Source organism: Danio aesculapii, chromosome 15 (assembly GCF_903798145.1).
Source record: "Danio aesculapii chromosome 15, fDanAes4.1, whole genome shotgun sequence".
In the NCBI taxonomy this organism is placed as follows: Eukaryota; Metazoa; Chordata; class Actinopteri; order Cypriniformes; family Danionidae; genus Danio; species Danio aesculapii.
This window is the reverse complement of record NC_079449.1, coordinates 46,561,352-46,584,277: the sequence shown is the minus strand read 5'-3', so window position 1 is coordinate 46,584,277 and position 22,926 is coordinate 46,561,352. Positions and strand designations below refer to the sequence as shown.

Genomic DNA, 22,926 nt, shown 5'->3' with positions numbered 1-22,926 from the left:
CTGGAACCGCTCTTCCCCGGACTCGAACCCGGTCGTCGTGGTCAGCCCCTCCCTGCGCCTCGAGTCCGCCAGAGTACACGAAGAGCTAACCGGACAAACTGGCTGCAGCGGGAAAGCCCTCCACACGGAGGTGAGCGGCCGGCTGGCCGGCCGGCCGGCAAGCGCCGAAGGGAACGGCGTCACACCGCCCCGCAGCGTTCGCTTAAAAAAATGAAATGCAGCCGTACGTATCCCCGGCTACGTATTTCGCGGTCTCCAGAAACGTCCCCGGGACTACGTTTTCAGAATGAGCCTGTGTTGCTAGTATATTAGATACTAGTCCTAATTCATTAGATACTAGTACTTAAGATACTAGTTTTTATTTATTAGACACTAGTACTTATTTTAATAGTGACTAGTAACTGTTCTGCTGTTACTAGTAACAGATGTCAAATTTGTCAATCGGCAGATCATGATTTTGGTGATTGGTAATCAGTGACAATGCTAACCACTGAGCCACCTACCCGCCCATTTCTAGTGACTGATTACATCAAATGCTATTGGCTCACTTTGTTTCTTGTGACAGTTAATGTCAAATGCTAAAGCTGGCAGCTAGGTCAATAGTTGCATGCGTCGTTTGTCGCGCCGATCACTTGACACAGAAGTATAAACCAGGCTTAAGAATGGGTGGCATACATTTAACAATTTTTCAAAAGATAAAAAAATCCAATTCAAAATTGCTAAATACCTTTAATTCTAGCACAAGCTCCAATGCTACCAATAAAAACTAACTTTCCATAATGTACAAGTTGTCAAAATGTCTTCATTTTGTGTTACATTATTTACTCTCTATTTCAATAGGTGTCAGCCTCAACATCCAGCTCAATCATGGACCAGAATGCAACCAATTCAACCAAAGAACACTGTGGCTTGTCTGAAATGCCAGCTCGTCCATTTTTCATAACTGTATATGCAGTCATTTTTGTGGCAAGCCTAATGCTCAACAGCATTGCCATTTATGTGTATTTTTTTAAAGTTACAACTCAGTCCAGCATCACAGTCTATCTGAAGAATCTGGCAATAGCGGACTTGTTTGTCTGCCTTTGTCTGATATTACGCATTGTTAAGTATGCTAGCGCTTCAGAGGGAATTCAAAGTATCTACTGCAAGTTTGGAGCTCCAGCTTCTTACCTCAACATGTACTCCAGTATTCTCTTCATGGGCTACATTGCTGCAAACAGGTATGGATGTTCGAATGATTGATTCATTCATTATTATTTGAAATTCAATTGCTGTAATTTCTCTAACACACACATACATATGAGCGATGAAACACAAGAGTCTCAAATGAGCCTTGATTAAGGGATGAAGTACATCCAGGTTGTTGTTATCGCAGAATAAAGTCTAACATGAAGCAGAGAAACTGTTGTGTAAGACTTTATTCTTTACTTTAAGAAAGTCAAGCTTTATATTGTGAAAACAACCACCTGGGTGTACTTTATCTCATTTATTATACTGGTGAAGTGGAACGTACACTAACCTACATATATTCAGTCACAAAATAGTTGCCAAATGACAAGCATATATATGAATGTGATTAAATTTACTGGTCTGGTGGCTCAGTGGTTAGCACTGTCGCCTCACAGCAAGAAAGTCGCTGGTTAAAGTCCTGGCTGGGCCAGTTGGCATTTCTGTGTGGAGTTTGAATGTTCTCCCCGTGTTGGTGTGGGTTTCCTCCGAGTGCTCCGGTTTCCCCTACAGTCCAAAGACATGCGCTATAGGTAAATTGAATAAACTAAATTGGCTGTAGTGTATGAGTGTGTGTGAATGCGAGTATGTATGGTTGTTTCTCAGTGCTGGGTTGCAGCTGGAAGGGCATCCGTTGCGTTAAACATGCAGGATAAGTTGCCAGTTACTTCAGCTGTGGCTACCCCTCGCGAATAAAGGGACTAAGAAGGAAAATTAACTAATATATTTACTTGTGGTCAAGATTATTTAAAATACCTAGATGTTATTAGTTTCATACGCTGCAATGCTGTGACTAACCAATCAGTTTTGAAGGCACCAGTGTGTAAGTGAAAAGAAACAACCACAGGGTTAAAAAAAAAAAGTTTTATGTCAAAGACTACTTCCTTGTGCAATAGACTCAAAATTTTGTTCAGAGCATTATTTATATGAGAGGACGAGACTTTAATATTTCTTTCCCTGCTGAAAAATCCAGCTTAAACCAGCCTAGGCTTGTTGGCCGGTTTTAGCTAGTCGACCAGCCTGGTTTAAGAGGGGTTTTGGCCATTTCCAGGCTGGATTCCAGTCATTTCCAGCCTGGTCTTAGCTGGTCAGGCTGGAAAATGACCAGCTAAATCCAGCTAAAACCAGCTTGACCAGCCAAAACCAGCTATGTCCAGCCTGACCAGCTAAGACCAGGCTGGAAATGACTGGAAACCAGCCTGGAAATGGCCAAAACCCCTCTAAAACCAGGCTGGTCAACCAACTAAAACCAGCCAACCAGCCTAGGCTGGTTTAAGCTGGATTTTTCAGTAGGGTTTTAATAATTATTTGCTCAAAAGTGCCGCATGTTAAGAAAACACATGCAAATACAAAAAAAAAACATACATCCAGGATGTTAAAATGATCAAAAACACATCTCTCAGATCTCTGACAACACCACTGACACTAAACAGGAAACAGACAGGTTCATCCTTTTTGAGTCAAATTTGCATGTGTGCGTGTGTGTTATCAATAATCATTACTATATCACACATGTGTATCAACGCTAAAACCACCACTGGGTTCATTTTACCCGTCACTGTTTTTCAAATGTACATAAGATGGAACCAGACTTAACAGATATAACAACAAGCAACAAACAAGATATAACCTGATTTAAAAACAAGGCATTTTTACCTATAGGCACCAAAAAAGAAAAACCTATAAGTGGTCAAATATATACAGACACTTTTATACAATAACCCCAGGCGGTTAACAGATTCTTATTTATGTACACACTTGTGCTGTATAACTTGTATAAATGCAATGTCACACTCAACTTTTGTAGACATGGTATTGAAACTGCACAGGTATCTTTATATATATATATATATATATATATATATATATATATATATATATATATATATATATATATATATATATATATATACACACACACACTCACTGGCCACTTTTAGATACTTGCTAATTCTAATTTCTAATCAGGAAATCACATGCCAGCAACTCAATTTAGGCATGTAGACATGGTAGACAAGACGATCTGCTGCAGTTCAAACCGAGCACCAGAATGGGGAAGAAAACTGATTAAAGTGACTTTAAATATGGCATGGTGCCAGACAGGCTGGTCTGAGTATTTCAGAAACTGCTGATCTACTGGGATTTTCACGTACAACCATCTCTAGGGTTCAGAGAATGGTCTGAAAAAGAGAAAATATCCAGTGAGCGGCAGTTCTGTGGGCGCAAATCCCTTGTTGATGCCAGAGGTCAGAGGAGAATGGCCAGACTGGTTCCAGCTGATAGATAGGCAACAGTAACTCACATAAGCACTCGTTACGACTGAGGTATGCAGAAGAGCATCTGTGAATGTATAACACATCCAACCTTAAGACAGATGGGCTACAGCAGCAGAAAACCACACCGGGTGCCACTCCTGTCAGCTAAGAACAGGAAACTGAGGCTACAATTCACACAGGCTCACCAAAACTGGACAATAGAAGATTGGAGAAATGTTGCCTGGTCTGATGTGTCTCCATTTCTGCTGCGACATTCGGATAGTAAGGTCAGAATTTGGCATCAACAACATGAAAGCATGGATCCATTCTGCCTTATACACTGAAAAAAAATTATTCAAAGAGGATTCCTTGGATTTACAATTTTTTTTTTTACGTTGAGTGGTTGTAAACAATTTATTTGGGCAAATAATTTAAACAAATTAATTAAGTTGAACATTGCTGAATTTAATTTGTTTGTTTAAATTCAACACAAATAAATTGTTTGCAACAGTTTTGCATGCAACACTTTTTCAGTGTATCAACTGTTCAGGCTGGTGGTGGTGGTTTAATGCTGTGGGGGATATTTTATTATATCTGGTTTCTTGAAAATGACAATGAGTTCACTGTACTCAAATGGCCTCCACAGTCACCAGATCTCAATCTAATAGAGCACCAAAAGTCAAAAGCTACTGGTTTTCAACTATTTTCTAAATATCCTTCCTTTGGGTTCAACAGTAGAAAGAATCTTTTGAAACAAATTAGCCAGGTACTGAGCAAATAACTCCAATGCTTATAAAAAAAGTAGTTGTTCAACAATTGATCATCCTTATTAACTAAAGAAACAGGAAATCCCAAAGACACAAGTAGCACTGTTTACTTAGAATGACCCTATTTCTATATTCTGACAGCGTGCTCAGTGTTATTTGAATATCTCTTGCTTTATTTCAGATATATGAGAATTGTGCGGCCTCTGGAGACTCACAGGTTACAAACGGTCCGCTCGACCTGCTTCATCTGCGCCGTGACCTGGGCTGCTTTGCTGGGATTTAATTTGGCCTACATTGCTGCTTTCATCATTACTGATGAAGAACACTCTGCCGACAGTGGTTTTGACTGTGAAAGCTTTCATAACAACTTGGTCAAACAGATCCACCTGGTCATGCAGATCACTGCCTTTTTAACCTTTTTGTGTGTGCTGGTGTCCCTCATTCTGTTTTATTGGTGGAACGTACAGAAGCTTCAGCAAGCTCAACGCACTATGCCGGAACAGCCTGGTAACAATAAGCTTAGCAAGTCCAAACGTAACATGCGGGTTCTAGTGGTCATATTCTGTGTGTGCTTTGTGCCTTATCACCTGGTAAGACTGCCATATGTGTTTATCAAGCCCCTGCTGGATGACTGTACCACAGCTCAGGTTTTCCACATCCTAAAAGAGCTGACCGTTCTGCTTGCAATACTAAATGCCTCTTTGGATCCGATAATTTACTTTGTATTTTGCAAGACCTTCAGGAGCCATCTTAACCTCCAAAGATTTTACAGATCAGAATAAGAACTGATACCATCAGTGATGTCAAACAGTTTTGCTCTGCAAATGCAGAATGCTACCTAATTTGATGATGTTGAGTGAAGACTCTGTCATTTTCGCCACTAGGGGGAGCTTATATACATAACCAACATAAGTGCATATTGATGATGCTGTGACTGAGTATGGAATCATGGCAGTTGGTCTTCATTACATCCTATCCTTATCAAACACAGCTGATCCAACTAATCATGGTGTTCAAGATTACTGGAGACTTAGGCAGGTGTGAGTTGGAGGTGGTTGGAGCTAAACTCTGCAGAGCTGTGGCCCTCCAGGAATTGAGTTTAAGCCATTGCTTTTAAAACCTTTTCTCTCCGTGACATTCTTTAAAAATATCACATCTCTGCTGATCTAGTGTAGAGCTGAAAAATATGTTGCTGTTGCAATAATAGAAAAAAAAAAAAGAATCCTTTAGCAAATGTAGACACGTGGTGCTGGGGGAGGTGGAAGGTTTCAGGGGAACCAACTGCTGGAACAGCTTGCAGCAAATGATGATTTCGCAATGTTGCTGTTGTCATGCCATTTAGCCACTGTAAACAGAAACTCTCAATGCTTGTTCCACCTCTGAGATCTTCAGAAGTCATCTTCTGATTGGTCCACTGCTTTAGACTGACAGTGATGAGCGCCACAAAGTTGAAATTCTTTTAAAATTTAAACAATGCATCTAAAAATGGGGTGCTCATGTGCAAGGCTCTGAAAAACAGACAAAGATGTGTGTATTATGGTCACGCATATCTGTCAATATATCCGTAAATATAAGATTCTGTCTCATCTTGCACGCATGCACGCAAATCAGTCTGAGTACCTTTACTATGCACACATACTGAAGCGAAAGAGCAGTAATTGAACCCACTGTTAGTGCTAGCATTTTAAGGTACTTTTGTAACGGAGACCAGCTAGTAAGTGCTGTGCAAGTAAAACCCTTACTCCTCTGACCTCTAAAGGTGCTCTAGTGACAGATGCTAAAGGCCATGGTCTTTAGCCTCCTTGGTAGAGCAACCGACTCCCATGTGGAAGGTTGCCGATTCGATAGCAGCTCGGAGTGGGTTGAGTGTAGGACCACTGGGGTTACACTTTTGATGTCAGAGTTTGGTACATAGCTAGTGTGAACGATGTCTTCTGAACTTAGGTGCATACCTGTGAACTGTACCCAAGTTAACCGCAAGTGAAGAGGTGGTCTGGAGTACGGTTCACTACTGATATTAATGCAATCATATCAAATAATGGTAGTGAACCTCCAACTATACAACAAACTTTAGTTTTCACAATGTTCATTCTGGGGTGTATGTCTGTGTGTAACTTACCTAGGAGACAAGCAGGACTGACCCAGTGCAAACACAGTGATAATATCTGCTTGTCTCCCCAAAAACGACTTCTGCAGACATTGCATGATGTTCAAAGTGTTCGAAGTGTGAAAGCACCCTTATTTAAAAGATATTTCAGTTTAAAGGTTTACAGAATCTTACATTTTTACAATTGCATTACATTAATGTTGTTTTAGGAGAGGGTTGAGCTCAACTTTTGAAAATTTAATACACAGTCTCCTAATACAGTCTGTTCGGTTCTGTAGTGAATTGTGACAAAACAAGTTTGCCTGTTCAAAATAAACATTAAAAAGCAAGCACTGGGGTTTTGTCTCTTTGTTTACTGTTTTACTGAATCCATAGAGAACTGTGACCCTAAAACTGAGGTACGTACCAAACTGTGACTTCAGTGTACCATCATGCTGCGTTCACACCAGACAAGGAAGAAGTGTCAAGTGAATATGAATAGACATACTGCAGCACGATACGCATGTGGTGCTCGAGTGCTTGAGTTCGAAAATCTGTACTTCATCAGACATTCGCGCTGCTTTTACCAATAAGGAGCTTTCTCTTGTAGGGCCGTGCTTATGACGTAGTGCCTGTTGTTGCTGTCCCGAGGGGACTTTTGGTCCATTTAGAAACTTGCCGTGTGAAAGCGAACTGCTCCAAGAGCAACGAGCAACAATGTAACAGTTTTAATCCCTGTTTCGGAACAACTGAATCGATTCACAGGTGTGAAAGCACCCTTACACATAATCTACACTTAACAACAATCCACTTCTTTGCTTAAAGTTCAAAATAACAACAATCCATTGCAAAAATGTAAGTCTCCGGCCTGCCATTGCTTCTGTTTCTGACTGTCTGTAGTGGTGACAGGCGATTCGCAAATGAATCGTTTGTTTTAACCGGATCTTCTAAGATTCACCAAGTTGAAGTGATTCAGCGTGAAATGGTTGCATCACCAGTAGGCTAAATACTTTATTACTTCATTTTAAAATGCTGGATACCCCCTCTGACTCAAAATAAACCAATATCCTGAGTTATTCAGAACAGTACACTGACTCATGCTGTGAAAAAAGAGACCTGATGATGATGATGATGAGTGCAAGCCGACTGTCTGTTCCCTCGCAGCATGATGTGATTCAATCTAAGGTAACTTTTATTCCACACTATATTTTTTTAAAAGCCAATTAAGCAAGGTAAAAAGTAACTAGTTACATTTTTCTAAAAGTAACTCAAATGATATTTCTAATTTTTAAAAGTAATGCATTACCTTACTCGTTACTTTAGAACAGTAATATTATTACATAATGCACAATACTTCTAACACGTTACTTATGCATCAAAGAATGGAGGCTTACAGCCTTTATCTCATTAAAAAAACATTTTAACGTTACGCTGTTAACCCTCTGGCAATAAAAATAGTAATTAACACATGAACAATTTTGGATATAGCTACAGTTGAAGTCAGAACTATTAGCGCCCCTGTTTATTCTTTTTTCCAATTTCTGTTTAACGGAGAGATTTTTTCAACACATTTCTAAATGTAATAGTTTTAATATCTCATTTCTAATAACTGATTTATTTAAGACACTTCTATACAGCTTAAAGTGACATTTAAAGGCTTAATTAGGTTAACTAGGCAGGTTAGGGTAATTAGGCAAGTTATTGTATAATGATGGTTTGTTCTGTAAACTATCGAAAAAAATATATAGCTTAAAGGGGCTAATAATTTTGTCCCTTAAATGGTGTTTAAAAAATTTAAAACTGCTTTTATTCTAGCCACAATAAAACAAATAAGACTTTGTCCAGAAGAAAAAATATTATCAGATTTACTGTGAAAATTTCTTTGCTCTGGTAAACATAATTTGGCAAATATTTTATAAGAAAGAAAAAAAATCACAGGGGGGCTAATAATTCTGACTTTAACTGTATATGTAAGTCTTTACAATTTCATATGATTTTAGACTTCTTTACCTCTGCTTTTTAAGTTTAAGTGTGTTACTTAATTAGTGATTATAACGCAAATTAATGTTCCCATTTCTATGACTAATATAGTAAACTAATATTCCCCTACGCCATTTGCTCATGATAAAGTCCCTGATTTTAAGGAAGTGTTAGACAATCTTCATCTATCTCAGGAGAGAGCAATGGTAAGTCATGCTTTCTTTTAACTCATGTGAAGCTACTCTGAGAGGAGTTAAAAGAGTGTAAAAAGCTGGTTTAGCTAACTAATTATTTTAGGTTTATTCAATTAAAAGTATGTTGATATGTGTATAACTTAGGAATAACTTTTAAGACATGTCTGTATAGTATATTTCTTAGGTAAATTTTAAAATCTTAGGTACACTTTATTCTGATGGTCCATTTCAGTATTAGTAGACTGTCTGCTTAATATGTGCTGATACTGCTCCTGCAATTTACACTAACCCTAACCCCAAGCTAACAGTTTACTTATAATCTAATGAGAATTAGTTGGCATGTAGATGCAATGTAACTTAAATTCAACAAACGGACCCTCAAAATAAAGTGTGACCATTTCTTATATTTAGACACTTTAAATCAGTTTTAATTTTAACATACATTAAAAAGATCTTGAAAAACCATAGAACGATCTCAAGTTTTATTACTGCACATCTAGTAAGCAACTGATTTTGTGGGGTGTGACAGGTTTAATGAGTGCTGAACAATTATTGATAATTTATAATAATATTAATAATTATATTTTGCATTATTATTATTAATAAGGCATTATTGAGGTTCAAGTGTATTTACTTTAGTATTTTCTTTTCTAAGTAGGTAGCTAAACTCCTACTGGTTAATTCGATATGTTTAGCATATTTAACCCTCCAATTGTCCTAGAATTCTGTTCGCTCTTCTGGTCCAAAAGGACCAGCATTCACTAAACCTCTAAAGCAGTGTTTCCCAACCCTGTTCCTGAAGGCACACCAACAGTACACATTTTCAACCTCTCCCTAATCAAACACACCTGAATCAACTAATCATAACATCAGAAGAGACTCCAACACCTGAAGTTAATGGGTCAGAAAAGGGAGACATCCAAAATATGTACTGTTGGTGTGCCTCCAGGAACAGGGTTGGGAAACACTGCTCTAAACTAAAGCTTTTTTTGCGTGAAGAGACAACCTCGTCTTTATCACATACTCTTGGTCTAGATTTTCCCTCATCAGTGTACAGTATTTCATCAATGTTTAATCAGAGGGTGACACTTGTTTTTGAGTAAATTAACAGGTTTATTTTTCGAATGCTAAATGTACTTGCAAATATGTAAGACATAGTCAAAACAACAAACAACATTCATGAAAGTTAAAGCAGCAGAATCTTATTGCGTGTGTTTTTGGGAGTGGGGTGTGTTGGAGTCCGCGCTTGTGTATCAGTAAATAATTATAGCTGACGGATCAAAATTGACCCGAAGGACAACCGTTGAACCCTAAGTGTGTACAGCTTTCATGAAAATATGAAAACAGAAAATAATTAATGTATGTTGAGGTCATTTTAGAAAAAAATTACCAATTTTATAAGATTTATAAGAACATTGATTAAGTTTTTTTTGCTCTAAACATGGTGCATGGGTCATTTTTGAACCGTAAGTCAACAGGAAGGTTAAAGAACCAGAACTAGCTCACAATAAATGAAAATTCAGTAATTGGGGTTAAAGAACCAGTTCACCATAAAATAAAAAATCAATTAATTTAATTAACATAAGCCATATGAGCCAATAATTCCAGTCAGTGGTGAAAAGAGTACTGAAAATTATACTCAAGTAAAAGTGCCAATACTTGCACAAGAATGTGGTGCAAATAGAGTTAAGTATCTGTTGTAAATAATACTCAAAGTATCAGTAAAAAGGAGCCCTTTTAAAAGTACTCAACAGTATTACACTATGAAGATTGGATGCATTCACGTGCTGTTTGTGCAGGGATGTTTAAACGTAACATTCTGTAGTGCATTAAGAGATCTTCCTATATTCGTTTGTTCATTCCTCCCATTGTTTGTTTGTTCTGTCCTTCATTCATTCATTCATTCCTTCCTTCGTTCCTCTCTTCGTTTGTTTGCTCATGCCTCCATTCTTTTGTTCCTTCCTTCGTTCCTCTCTTCGTTTGTTTACTCATTCCTCCATTCTTTTGTTCCTTCCTTCGTTCCTCTCTTCGTTTGTTTACTCATTCCTCCATTCTTTTGTTCCTTCCTTCGTTCCTCTCTTCGTTTGTTTACTCATTCCTCCATTCTTTTGTTCCTTCCTTCGTTCCTCTCTTCGTTCGTTTACTCATTCCTCCATTCTTTTGTTCCTCTCTTCGTTTGTTTACTCATTCCTCCATTCTTTTGTTCCTTCCTTCGTTCCTCTCTTCGTTCGTTTACTCATTCCTCCATTCTTTTGTTCCTCTCTTCGTTTGTTTACTCATTCCTCCATTCTTTTGTTCCTTCCTTCGTTCCTCTCTTCGTTTGTTTACTCATTCCTCCATTCTTTTGTTCCTTCCTTCGTTCCTCTCTTCGTTTGTTTACTCATTCCTCCATTCTTTTGTTCCTTCCTTCGTTCCTCTCTTCGTTCGTTTACTCATTCCTCCATTCTTTTGTTCCTCTCTTCGTTTGTTTACTCATTCCTCCATTCTTTTGTTCCTTCCTTCGTTCCTCTCTTCGTTCGTTTACTCATTCCTCCATTCTTTTGTTCCTCTCTTCGTTTGTTTACTCATTCCTCCATTCTTTTGTTCCTCTCTTCGTTCGTTTACTCATTCCTCCATTCATTTGTTCCTTCCTTCGTTCCTCTCTTCGTTTGTTTACTCCTTCCTTCTTCTTTTGTTCCTTCCTTCGTTCCTCTCTTCGTTTGTTTACTCATTCCTCCATTCTTTTGTTCCTTCCTTCGTTCCTCTCTTCGTTTGTTTACTCATTCCTCCATTCTTTTGTTCCTCTCTTCGTTTGTTTACTCATTCCTCCATTCTTTTGTTCCTTCCTTCGTTCCTCTCTTCGTTTGTTTGCTCATTCCTCCATTCTTTTGTTCCTTCCTTCATTCCTCTCTTCGTTTGTTTGCTCATTCCTCCATTCTTTTGTTCCTTCCTTCGTTCCTCTCTTCGTTTGTTTACTCATTCCTCCATTCTTTTGTTCCTTCCTTCGTTCCTCTCTTCGTTTGTTTACTCCTTCCTTCTTCTTTTGTTCCTTCCTTCGTTCCTCTCTTCGTTTGTTTGCTCATTCCTCCATTCTTTTGTTCCTTCCTTCGTTCCTCTCTTCGTTTGTTTGCTCATTCCTCCATTCTTTTGTTCCTTCCTTCGTTCCTCTCTTCGTTTGTTTACTCGTTCCTCCATTCTTTTGTTCCTTCCTTCGTTCCTCTCTTCGTTTGTTTGCTCATTCCTTCATTCTTTTGTTCCTTCCTTCGTTCCTCTCTTCGTTTGTTTACTCATTCCTCCATTCTTTTGTTCCTTCCTTCGTTCCTCTCTTCGTTTGTTTACTCCTTCCTTCTTCTTTTGTTCCTTCCTTCGTTCCTCTCTTCGTTTGTTTGCTCATTCCTCCATTCTTTTGTTCCTTCCTTCGTTCCTCTCTTCGTTTGTTTGCTCATTCCTCCATTCTTTTGTTCCTTCCTTCGTTCCTCTCTTCGTTTGTTTACTCGTTCCTCCATTCTTTTGTTCCTTCCTTCGTTCCTCCCTTCGTTTGTTTACTCATTCCTCCAACCTTTTGTTCCTTCCTTCGTTCCTCTCTTCGTTTGTTTGCTCATTCCTCCATTCTTTTGTTCCTTCCTTCGTTCCTCTCTTCGTTCGTTCGCTCATTCCTCCATTCTTTTGTTCCTTCCTTCGTTCCTCTCTTCGTTCGTTCGCTCATTCGTCCATTCTTTTGTTCCTTCCTTCGTTCTTCTCTTCGTTCGTTCCCTCATTCCTCCATTCTTTTGTTCCTTCCTTCGTTCCTCTCTTCGTTTGTTTACTCATTCCTCCATTCTTTTGTTCCTTCCTTCGTTCCTCTCTTCGTTCGTTTACTCATTCCTCCATTCTTTTGTTCCTTCCTTCGTTCCTCTCTTCGTTCGTTTACTCATTCCTCCATTCTTTCGTTCCTTCCTTCATTTGCACTCAGTGATGCAATGTCAGACACAATACACTCAATGGAGTTAGTGACGTCACTGTGACTGGTAGGGTTAGGGCATTAAAAAGCATTGGATGCAGCTCAGATTGCACTGCACCAGGTCTGCATCCAGACCCCTCTCCGTTTTCCATGCTTTTTGAAAGTACTTAAATTTCAGACATATGACTTCAAGACCTGGAAAGTCATAGTTCCTTTAAAGTTTGACCATGACTGTCTAAAATGGTCTACATTGCTATGAGATTTTAATGTAAATATTAAGTGTAAGCAAAAGGTTAAGTACAGGAACGGCTTTAGTAGTGCTGTATATGCTGCGATGTAACTTACAAAGGTTTTCAATTTATAATTATTAGTGATTAAAAAGTCTTCAAGAGTCCTTGAGTTTGGTGTCCGTGAAGGAGTGGGAACCCTTCAATGACGTATTAGGAAAGTGAAGCAATGGGGCTTCTGACCAAATTGGGAATGAGCATCTTTATTATCAACACAAGCTCCAATGCTCCCAAAAACCTCCCATAACTATCCTGCCTTTCACCATCAAAACAATTTAAGCACATATAACATCTTTAAATTATCCTAAATTATCCAGACAATTCATTTTGTGAACATTATTTACTCTCTGTTTCAATAGGTAACAGCCTCAACATCCAGCTCAATCATGGACCAGATCGCAACCAATTCAACCAAAGAACACTGTGGCTTGTCTGAAATGCCAGCGCGTCCATTTTTCATAACTGTATATGCAGTCATTTTTGTGGCAAGCCTAATGCTCAACAGCATTGCCATTTACGTGTATTTTTTTAAAGTTACAACTCAGTCCAGCATCACAGTCTATCTGAAGAATCTGGCAATAGCTGACTTGTTTGTCTGCCTGTGTCTGATATTACGCATTGTTAAGTATGCTAGCCCTTCAGAGGGATTTCAAAATATATACTGTAATTTTGGATCGCCAGCTTCTTACCTCAACATGTACTCCAGTATTCTCTTCATGGGCTACATTGCTGCAAACAGGTATGTTGTCCAACTGATTGTTTCACTTGATTGTTTCACAAATGTAGTTACTGTACATCTCTCTCACACAGACACACATATATTCAATGACGCAAGCATACATGATGAGGGATGATAGGAAAGGGATGAAGTACATCCAGGTGATTCTTATCGGAGAAGATAGCCTGACACAAATCAGAGAAACTGTTGTATAAGCTGAGTTTTATTCTGTGAAAACAACCAGCTGGATGTACTTTTTCCTGTTTATAACATGAGGACTTGCTACAAAACATAAATATTAGACACCTAACTCATTGTTCTGAGCTATCCCTACTAAAAAAAAAAAAGCCTAAACCAGCCTAGGCTGGTTGGCTGGTTTTAGCTGGTTGACCAGCCTGGTTTTAGAGGGGTTTTGGTCATTTCCAGGCTGGTTTCCAGCCATTTCCAGCCTGGTCTTAGCTGGTGAGACTGGAAAATGACCATCGAAAACCAGCTTGACCAGCCAAAACCAACTATGTCCAGCTTAAACCAGGCTGGTCAAGCTGGTTTTAGCTGGATTTTGCTGGTCATTTTCCAGCTTGACCAGCTAAGACCAGGCTGGAAATGGCTGGAAACCAGCCTGAAAACCCCTCTAAAACCAGGCTGGTCAACCAGCTAAAACCAGCCAACCAGTCTAGGCTGGTTTAAGCTGGATTTTTCAGCAGGGATACTAGTTAATAATTCTTTAATTAAAGGCAAAGCTGACAGAAATTAAACTGGCTGAATGGAACATAGACTAACTTATAAATTATTCAGTCGCCAAACTGACAAGCATTTGTATAAAGATAAATAATTACCAACGGTCAAGATGAATCAAAACACCCAGATGAGCCTATGTTATTAGTTTCATACATTGGAATGTTGTGGCTGACCAATCAGAATCAGACAGATTTCGGACAGCCATGTAATAAAGAGGCTTATACCATAGTTATGAGTTTGATATTGCGTTTATACAACAGTTTGAAGGCACCAATGTGTAAACAACAATGTGAAGGCAATCAACGTTGGAATATCAAGGAATGTATTAAAGTACCAAATATCAGTATCCATAATACCATAAAACAAATACTATCAAAGTCAAAAGCTACTGGTATCCAACCATTTTCTAAATATTCTTCCTTACAGTACAAAGAAACTTAAAAAAAAATCAGTATCCAAGTATTAAGCAATGAATTCTAATGCTTATAAAAAACCTTTACAGTAGTCGTTTACCTATTGATCATCCTTATTAATTAAAGAAGTAGGAAGACACAAGTAACACTGTTTCCATTCTGACAGCGTGCTCAGTGTTATTTGAATATCTCTTGCTTTATTTCAGATATATGAGAATTGTGCGGCCACAGGAGGCTCACAGGTTACAAACGGTCCGCTCGACCTGCTACATCTGCGCCGTGACCTGGGCTGCTTTGCTGGGATTTAATTTGGTCTACATTGCTGCTTTCATCATTACTGATAAAGAACATCCTGCCGACAGTGGTTTTGACTGTGAAAGCTTTCATAACAACTTGGTCAAACAGATCCACCTGGTCATGCAGATCACTGCCTTTTTAGGCTTTTTGTGTGTGCTGGTGTCCCTCATTCTGTTTTATTGGTGGAACGTACAGAAGCTTCAGCAAGCTCAACGCACTATGCCGGAACAGCCTGGTAACAATAAGCTTAGCAAGTCCAAACGTAACATGCGGGTTCTAGTGGTCATATTCTGTGTGTGCTTTGTGCCGTATCACCTGGTAAGACTGCCATATGTGTTTATTAATCCCTTGCTGCATGACTGCACCACAGCTCAGGTTTTCCACATCCTAAAAGAGCTAACTGTCCTACTTGCAGTACTAAATGCTTCTTTGGATCCGATAATTTACTTTGTTTTTTGCAAGACCTTCAGGAGCCATCTTAACCTCCAAAGATTTTGCAGATCAGAATGAGAACTGCTATTTCTGCACCATCATTGATATCAAACAGCTTTGCTCTGCAAATGCAGAATGCTACCTAATTTGATGATGTTGAGTTAAAGACTAATTTTCACCACTAGAAGGAGCATATACACACGATTGTGAAGTGTATATTGATAGCGCTGTGACTATAACTGCATCCCAAATGGCACACTATGTACTTATGCACTTGCACACTTAACAGCATAGTATATGTATGTAATGTCATGCCAAATGGAACACTAACATTTTATTTACTAAGCGGAAATTCAAACTGTTTCTCTGATGACGTTTGACGATTGCCAACTTAGTGAAATAAATGACCAAAGTACCATGATACCTGTAATGAGTATAATCGCATTCATTATTGGGAGGCTGCATAGACACTTGTGTAGGAGAATTTTGCTTTCACAATCTGAAATAAATATCGTAATCCAACATGTGCTCCCCGATAGCTCCGCCCCTTCCGCTACGTGAGCAAAGCTGTGACTGTTGAGTGCGTGAAGGGTCCAACATTCCACACTTCATATTAATGGTTAAATAAGTGCATCATCCGGGTATTTAAAGTGCACTAATTATTTTTAGAGTTTTCAGTGTGAATGCATTACTTACACTATTTATACTACAAAATGACATAGAATAGTGCCTAAGCATGCAATTTGGGACAAGTGCATGCACAGTTGAAGTCAAAATTATTAGGCCTTCTGTGTTTTTTTTCGTTTTCAGATATTTTCTAAATGATGTTTAACAGAGCAAGGAATTTTTCACATTATTTTCTATAATTTTTGTTTTATTTTGGCAGGAATAAAAGTTTTTATTTTTTAAAAACCTTTTAAAGTCAGTATTATTAGCCCTCTTAAGCAATATTTCTTCAACTCTCCAAAGATCAAACCATCATTCTCCAGTGGGACGGGAACTTCAATGCTATGTGTCATGAGGATATCGCTAGATAGACAATGATTTTGAAGAGTAAAGCTGCGGGCACACTGGGCTTTTTGTGTGTGAAATTCTGTCGTGCGGTGCTGCGAAAAGGGGCGGGATTAAACAAGATGATTAGACATTTAAAAAAAGCAAGCGATTACTCCATGTTTTAAATTTCTGTCCAGAGAGGTCCTGTTTTGATCCTCGATTGGTCTCACGCAGTCAAGTGATACGATTTCGCAGGTCAGAGTTCACCAAGCTTGAACTTTGCACCGCAGCAACTTGCGAAACTTGACGCATGACCCCGCGTTTCCGGTCTGACGCATTCGCGTGCGTATGAATGGAAGTCTATGGGAGGAAAAGTCAAGTGTGACCGTAGCTTAAGAAAACGGGCCAATGAATGCCCATGAATTGGCAAGACTCAGCGCTCGCAGCTGACAGCAATATTAATCAGCTGAGTATAAAGTTGTCAGCCGCATGCGCTAAGCACACTTCACTTTTAAAGGCTTCACGTGCAGACTGAAAGAGTTGCTGAATCCTTGAGAGTGAAAGAGAGAAGAGCCTTCAAAGAGCCAGCTGTTTTTCCTGAGTCCAGTGTGAATGACAACGCAAGCAGCGGCGGTCGAGCTGGGTTCATCTTCCCATGCCTGGGCTTTTCACTCGTCCAGTCACAAAAGATCAGTTTTCAATTAAGAGCAAATGTCCCTAAAAGAGCAACACCGTCGTGCATCGTGTCTTTTTAAATGTCGATACGACCATGTTTTTCTGGATGTGGTGGTTGGCCTTTTCCGAATGATGAGCACGAGTACCGCATTGCATATCTGGGGGTCCAGCATGTTAATGCGGAGCTCACGGCCGTTGCATGCTGTCATTTTAAGGGCATTTCTGTTGTACAGCTGAGATCGCGGCTAGCCCTTGGAAAAGGGCAAACCACCCTTGTTGTCCCCTGCAAGTTAATTGGCACTCGGGCAGATCTGAGTGTTGCAGTGGGGGTAAACCTGCCAGCTCTGGCCCTGTAGGCCCCCCACTCCCCAAAGGCACATTCAAACCAAGCTTTGAGCGAGAGAATCGGTCCATCTTCTCAGATGGTCACCCTTTTCCTTGATGACACCAATGACCAAACATCCATCACTGCATCGAAGGGTGGACTGTCATGCTCCAATGACAGTCCAGACCTGGTGGTGAGCAAAGTTTTGGACATGGAATCGGATATGATAGCCATGCTAACACCGCTGCTTTGGTGATAGGGCTGGAGATGGCTTGTCCCCTAGCTCTGCTGCCTGAATGACTAGATGGGTGCTAGAGTGGGGCTAGCAGGAAGGGAAAACCTTCTAGACATCCTGTCCCCTTGCAGTATTTCTCGTGCTTCACCGGTTTTAACTGATGTTAGAGTGGAAACACATGCTGGTCTGGGAAGACAGCACGGTTGCTGTTGCATACATCAACCATATGGGGGGTCATACCAAGAGGAGAAGGTCTTGTTGAAGAACCTTCTTTCTCCAGGACAGGGCACTATCTGGCACCAGCGCCCGACCTTTGAAATTTCCATGTGTAGTCCTTAGATGGAGCGTGGAGGACTTGGGTGACATACCGGCTGCGGTGGTTAACATTATCAGCCAGGCTTGAGCACCCTCCACGAGGTATGCCTATGCCCTGATGTGGAGTCTGTTCATTAAATGGTGCGTTTCCCGCAGAGAAGACCCCCAGACATGCCACATCAGCGTTGTACTTTCTTTGCTTCAAGATAGGAGCGGCGGCTGTCCCCCTTCACACTTAAGGTTTTCGTTGCTGCCATTTCCACTCATCATGACGCGATGGATGGTGGCACCCTGGGAGAGCATAACCTCATTGTCCAATTAAATCCAGCACCCCACCCCCCTCATGCCCTTTTGCGATCTCTCTGTGGTGCTAACAAGTGTGCAGAAAGCCATTCATACCACTCGACTCAGTATCCTTGAGAATTCTGTCGTGAAGACCACTCTGCTGGTTGCGTTGGCATAGATAAAGAAAGTCTGGGACATGGAGGCATTTTCAGTCATTGAATCGTGACTGGAATTCGGGTAGGCCTACTCTCACATTATCCTGAGACCCCGGCTTGGATATGTGCCCAAGATTCCTACCACACCCTTTAGAGATCAGGTAATGAACCTGTAAGCGCTGCCAATGAAGGAGGCCTTTCTTTGCTGTGTCCCGTTCATGCCCTGTGATTATATGCGGACCACAATTAGAGTTTTATATCTTCTGAGCAGCTCTTTGTCTCATATGGTAGTCGACAGAAGGGAAGTGCTGCATCTAAACAGAGGTTGGCTCACTAGATAGTGGATGCCATTGCCCTCACTTATCAGTGCCAGTGTCCCCCTGGGGTGTGAGCACACTTGACAAGAAGTGTCTTTTCCTCTTGGGCATTAGCATGCGGCGCCTCTCTAGCAGACATCTGTAGAGCTGCAGACTGGGCGACACCTAAGACGTTCATGAGATTTTATAACCTTCAAGTGGAGCCGGATTTTCCGGCATGTGCTGGATAACCTCAGCTGATGAGAAAACTCAGCTCGGTGTTAAAACATGCATGCTTTCTTTACTCTGCTCAGGTGAGTTCCCCATTTGGTGAACCCTGCAGAGTTTCTCCGAAGCCCCCATCATCCGACTCCGTTGTTGGTATGCCTGCCAGGTCAACCCATGTTCTGGTGTTCGGTGCTTGCTACGTTGGCAATCCCATATGCTTCACTCAGCCACGGTTTAGTCCTTATAGACGGGCCTGTGTCTTCCCTTACCACTTATATGTGTGCTCGCACTAAGACAAGTTAGCACATATGTCCTTACTGCCATTGGGTCTTCCCAGTTGGGTAGCAGGTGGCCTCTGCCACATTAGTTGTTCTTTAGCTGACAGCTGTAAATTCAAGGGCATTCATTTGGCCGTTTTCTTATAGTCTTCAGAATCATTGGCAATATCCTCCAATGTATCTTTGGACACAGCATTTCCATTTCCGGGAATGAGGGTTAAGTATGTTACCATTTTGTTATACAGTGATAACCTAATTACCCTAACTTGCCTAGTTAACCTAATTAATCTACATAAGCCTTTTAAAACACACTTTATGCTAAATACTAGAATCTTGAAAAATATCTAGTAAAATATGATGTACTGTCATCATTGCAAAGATAAAAGAAATCAATTATTACAAATTAGTTATTAAAACGTTTATGTTTAATCTTTCCGGTAAGCAGAAAAAATATATATACAGGGGGCTAATAATTCTGACTTAGACTGTAAACATCAGACATCATGCTTAGTCTTGAAGAATATTCAAAATAGTATAATGGCATGTAAATATGCAAACATCAGATGTCATACAACTTCCCTAAATGGCTTTGGTCAAACTGTGTACGCAGCAAACTAAAGAAAAATTGCAGAATTGTTTGAAGGACTCAGCATGGGGTGACGGAGAGGAAACAAGCTTAAAGTGTGCTTGACAAACACAGAATCCATATATAAATCCCCTTTTGAACTCCCACTGAATCCTCATCTGGAGGACAACACGGGATCACACACACACCCACACACACACACACGCACACACACACACACACACAGCAAATAATAATAATAATAATAATGATAAAAAATAGTATTAATAAATCAACAAAGCAAAACTGTAAAGTGACAAATGTTATGTTGCTTTTCTTGTGCTCAAAGTGTTCTTGCACTCTTTTTCTTTATTGCTGTAATGTATTTATTGAATTTCTATGTATTAAAGGGTTTTTCATTCATTTTTATTTTTTTCTGTTAAAAGAAATTTTGAAAAATGTTGGAAACTGTTCATTGTCTTATATATGTGTTACTATATAAGTCAATAGTTTATCCAAATCTTCAAAATATTTTCTTTAGTCTTCAACAGAAAACAAGAAACTTATAAACGTTAGAAACCAATAAAGTCATTTTTTGGCAAACTATCACTTAAAAAAAATACCTTGCTAATAAATCATTTAATGTAATGTGTACTGTTTAAAATAAGAGTAAAATTTTAAATAAAATGTACATTTGCATTTTAAGTTGGAATCTTATTTTCTTGTTAGTAATAAATATGATTTTCATTCGTCTGTACTTAACAAAAAGCTATAATTTTGAAATTTAAAATTCTCTAATATATTTAATACAGAATTCTGTTGAAAAGTTTCATGTATAAAATATTCATATATGTCACTGTATATGTTGTTTTTGACTGCTCTCCAGTTCTGAACTTGTTTGACTAAAAATACAGTAATACTGTAAAACTATTTTTTACAATGCTGAATTATATATATATATATATATATATATATATATATATATATATATATATATATATATATATATATATTTATTTATTTTTTTACAATAAATTCATTCACACCGCAGAACTTTTAGCCTTGGCACATTAATCTTCAGAAATCATTGTAAAATGCTAGCAGCTGACCACTTACCTCCATATGGACGGCTTAACCGTTATTACCAGTTTGCTCAGTCGCATACTGGTGGACTTAAGATGGTGGACTTGAGATGCAGAGTGGAGTTGACCGCGTCTACAAGGTTCAACTCCGGGGAAGAACGATTCCAGAAAGCAGGTAAGCAAAAACAAACAAAAAGATCAAAACAAAATAAACTAGTAAATAACAGGGTGAGAATGTGGTAAAAACTGAAAACGGGGTAAAAATCGGGGCTTTTCTTTGTCTGGATTGCTTTTCAAAACAGGCAAGGGGGTGGGTAGGGCGATCAGTCGGATCAGGTTGGTCAGTTAGTAGTGATGTGGGGATCGATACTAAAATATCGATATCTCCGATACCAGCTTTGTGTGTTCTAGAATCGATTATCTTGTCAAAATATTGATATTTCAGTAGTTTTGAGAAAATATGTAGTTTATTGGAAATAGAAATACAGTGGAAAGTAACCACAATTACCCTGAATAATGCCAACTACTTGTTCTTCCGCCTACCAAGTCATGTGCGTAATATGGCACTGTGCAACTGCAGAGCACGCTAACTAGCCACTCAGTCAGTCCGCTGGCACATGTTGTTCAGTCATGCTGTCATTGGATATGGGTGACAGCAAAGTTTTGTGTTGAGCTACTTCACTTCCATAAACTTGTAACAAAACAGTGGGGTACTGTGGTAAAACCACAAACATAATCAAACACCTACATATAAATCACAAAACAGGACTATGTCATGACTAGGCGGTCAGAAGACGAGGAAAGGAGAGGCACAGGTGCTGCTAGGGCGAGACAGACATCGCTTGCAGAGTCCTTAGGTGGAACAGGCAGGCACTATCCAGGTACAGAGGGAGAAAATGTGGCGATGTGGCTGTATTTTGGGGGCTTGGGTTTTTGTGACAATGATAAAACAAAAGAAAAAGGTTACAAATCTGTAAGGGGACCGGATTAACATGCCACTAAACTAAAAGGTGTGAATGTTTATTGTTTTATGTTAAGATGTTCGTGCAGGCGTTTTAAGATATACATGCTCAGATGCTGTCAATAAATATGTAAGTTGGCTCTTTTTTTTGTATGATAATTCTTCATCAGTTAACAAGAAAACCCCGTAATATGTCTAGTATTCAGTATAAAGTGACACTTGTAAGTACACTACTTGTTACTTTAATTTCCTAAACAGTCATTTTTGGGCAAAGTATCGTTATCGGATCGGTATCGCCGATACTCGCCTTTATTTTACTTGGTATCGGATCGGATAGGAAACCAGTGGTATCGCATCACTATCACTATCAGTCAGTCAGTCGACAGCGGCCTCTGGTAGATTTATATTAAGAAGAGCAGGCATGAATGGCACTCGCAAGAAAAAGTTGAGATCTTAAAAAGCGTACACAGCGGCCTCTGGTGGATTTGTAAAAAACTAAAACTGCAAAAAATACGTACTTTCATCTAATAAATGACTTTAGTGTGTTTATGCCTTTATTAAGATTTTCATGTTTACTTTCACCATGTCATTTAGGGAAACCCCTGAGATAAATAAGCTATATATCTGAACTTTAATAATAAACCTATATAAAATGCTGCGCTTCCCACCTCCAGTCGCAATGACTTCTGGGAATTTTCCAGCGATTTTTGCGTTTAAATATGCATCGGTGCGTCCTCGATATCAAGAACACATTTGGGAACTTTCACATGTCCTCCGTTCTTGAGTTTTGGAACTGAACTTTGGCAGTTGATGATGACGTTACACGAAAACACTAGGACGCAAGATCGCTGAAGAACGCATATTGAGAAACAGCCACTGTAAAGAACGTACTTTTCTAACAGTTGAGTAGTAAATTCAAATGCAGTACCTTCTGAGTAGTAGGCGCAACCAAGGATCCATGTTGAGTAAAACAACAGTACAATATATGTGTAAATTAGGTAAGTTTTTCACCATTATTTTTCTTACTACAATTTAACTTTTAAAAATCATATATCCCATGTCACAAAAACTGCATTCTTTCATCTGAGAAATATTGCTAAGTTACGAAGTATGCTATCCATCTCAGATGCAGAAAAGCTAGTCCATGCTTTTATGACTTCTAGGCTGGACTACTGTAATGCACTGTTGCTGGCTGCCCAGCATCCTCTATTAACAAACTT

General features: G+C 39.4%; 2 protein-coding genes across 2 annotated transcripts; both read left to right on the top strand.

Annotated features, from left to right (window-relative positions):
- The first annotated feature begins 804 nt into the window (after nucleotides 1-804).
- LOC130242298 (G-protein coupled receptor 87-like) lies at nucleotides 805-5,971 on the top strand. The gene is made up of 2 exons (XM_056474377.1): nucleotides 805-1,220; nucleotides 4,431-5,971. The coding sequence occupies exons 1-2, from the start codon at nucleotides 868-870 to the stop codon at nucleotides 5,029-5,031; spliced, it is 954 nt and encodes a 317-aa protein (XP_056330352.1). The 5' UTR covers nucleotides 805-867; the 3' UTR covers nucleotides 5,032-5,971.
- Nucleotides 5,972-13,094: 7,123 nt separating this feature from the next.
- On the top strand, nucleotides 13,095-15,391 carry LOC130241399 (G-protein coupled receptor 87-like). Its single transcript, XM_056473123.1, has 2 exons — nucleotides 13,095-13,454; nucleotides 14,791-15,391. The coding sequence occupies exons 1-2, from the start codon at nucleotides 13,102-13,104 to the stop codon at nucleotides 15,389-15,391; spliced, it is 954 nt and encodes a 317-aa protein (XP_056329098.1). The 5' UTR covers nucleotides 13,095-13,101.
- Nucleotides 15,392-22,926: the final 7,535 nt, after the last annotated feature.

Bases quoted from the DNA above. Each gene is read 5' to 3' on its own strand.
- LOC130242298 (XM_056474377.1), top strand. From the start codon at position 868: ATGGACCAGAATGCAACCAATTCAACCAAAGAACACTGTGGCTTGTCT. The intron at 1,221-4,430 runs GTATGGATGTTC...GCTTTATTTCAG, and splicing joins GGCTACATTGCTGCAAACAG to ATATATGAGAATTGTGCGGC.
- LOC130241399 (XM_056473123.1), top strand. From the start codon at position 13,102: ATGGACCAGATCGCAACCAATTCAACCAAAGAACACTGTGGCTTGTCT. The intron at 13,455-14,790 runs GTATGTTGTCCA...GCTTTATTTCAG, and splicing joins GGCTACATTGCTGCAAACAG to ATATATGAGAATTGTGCGGC.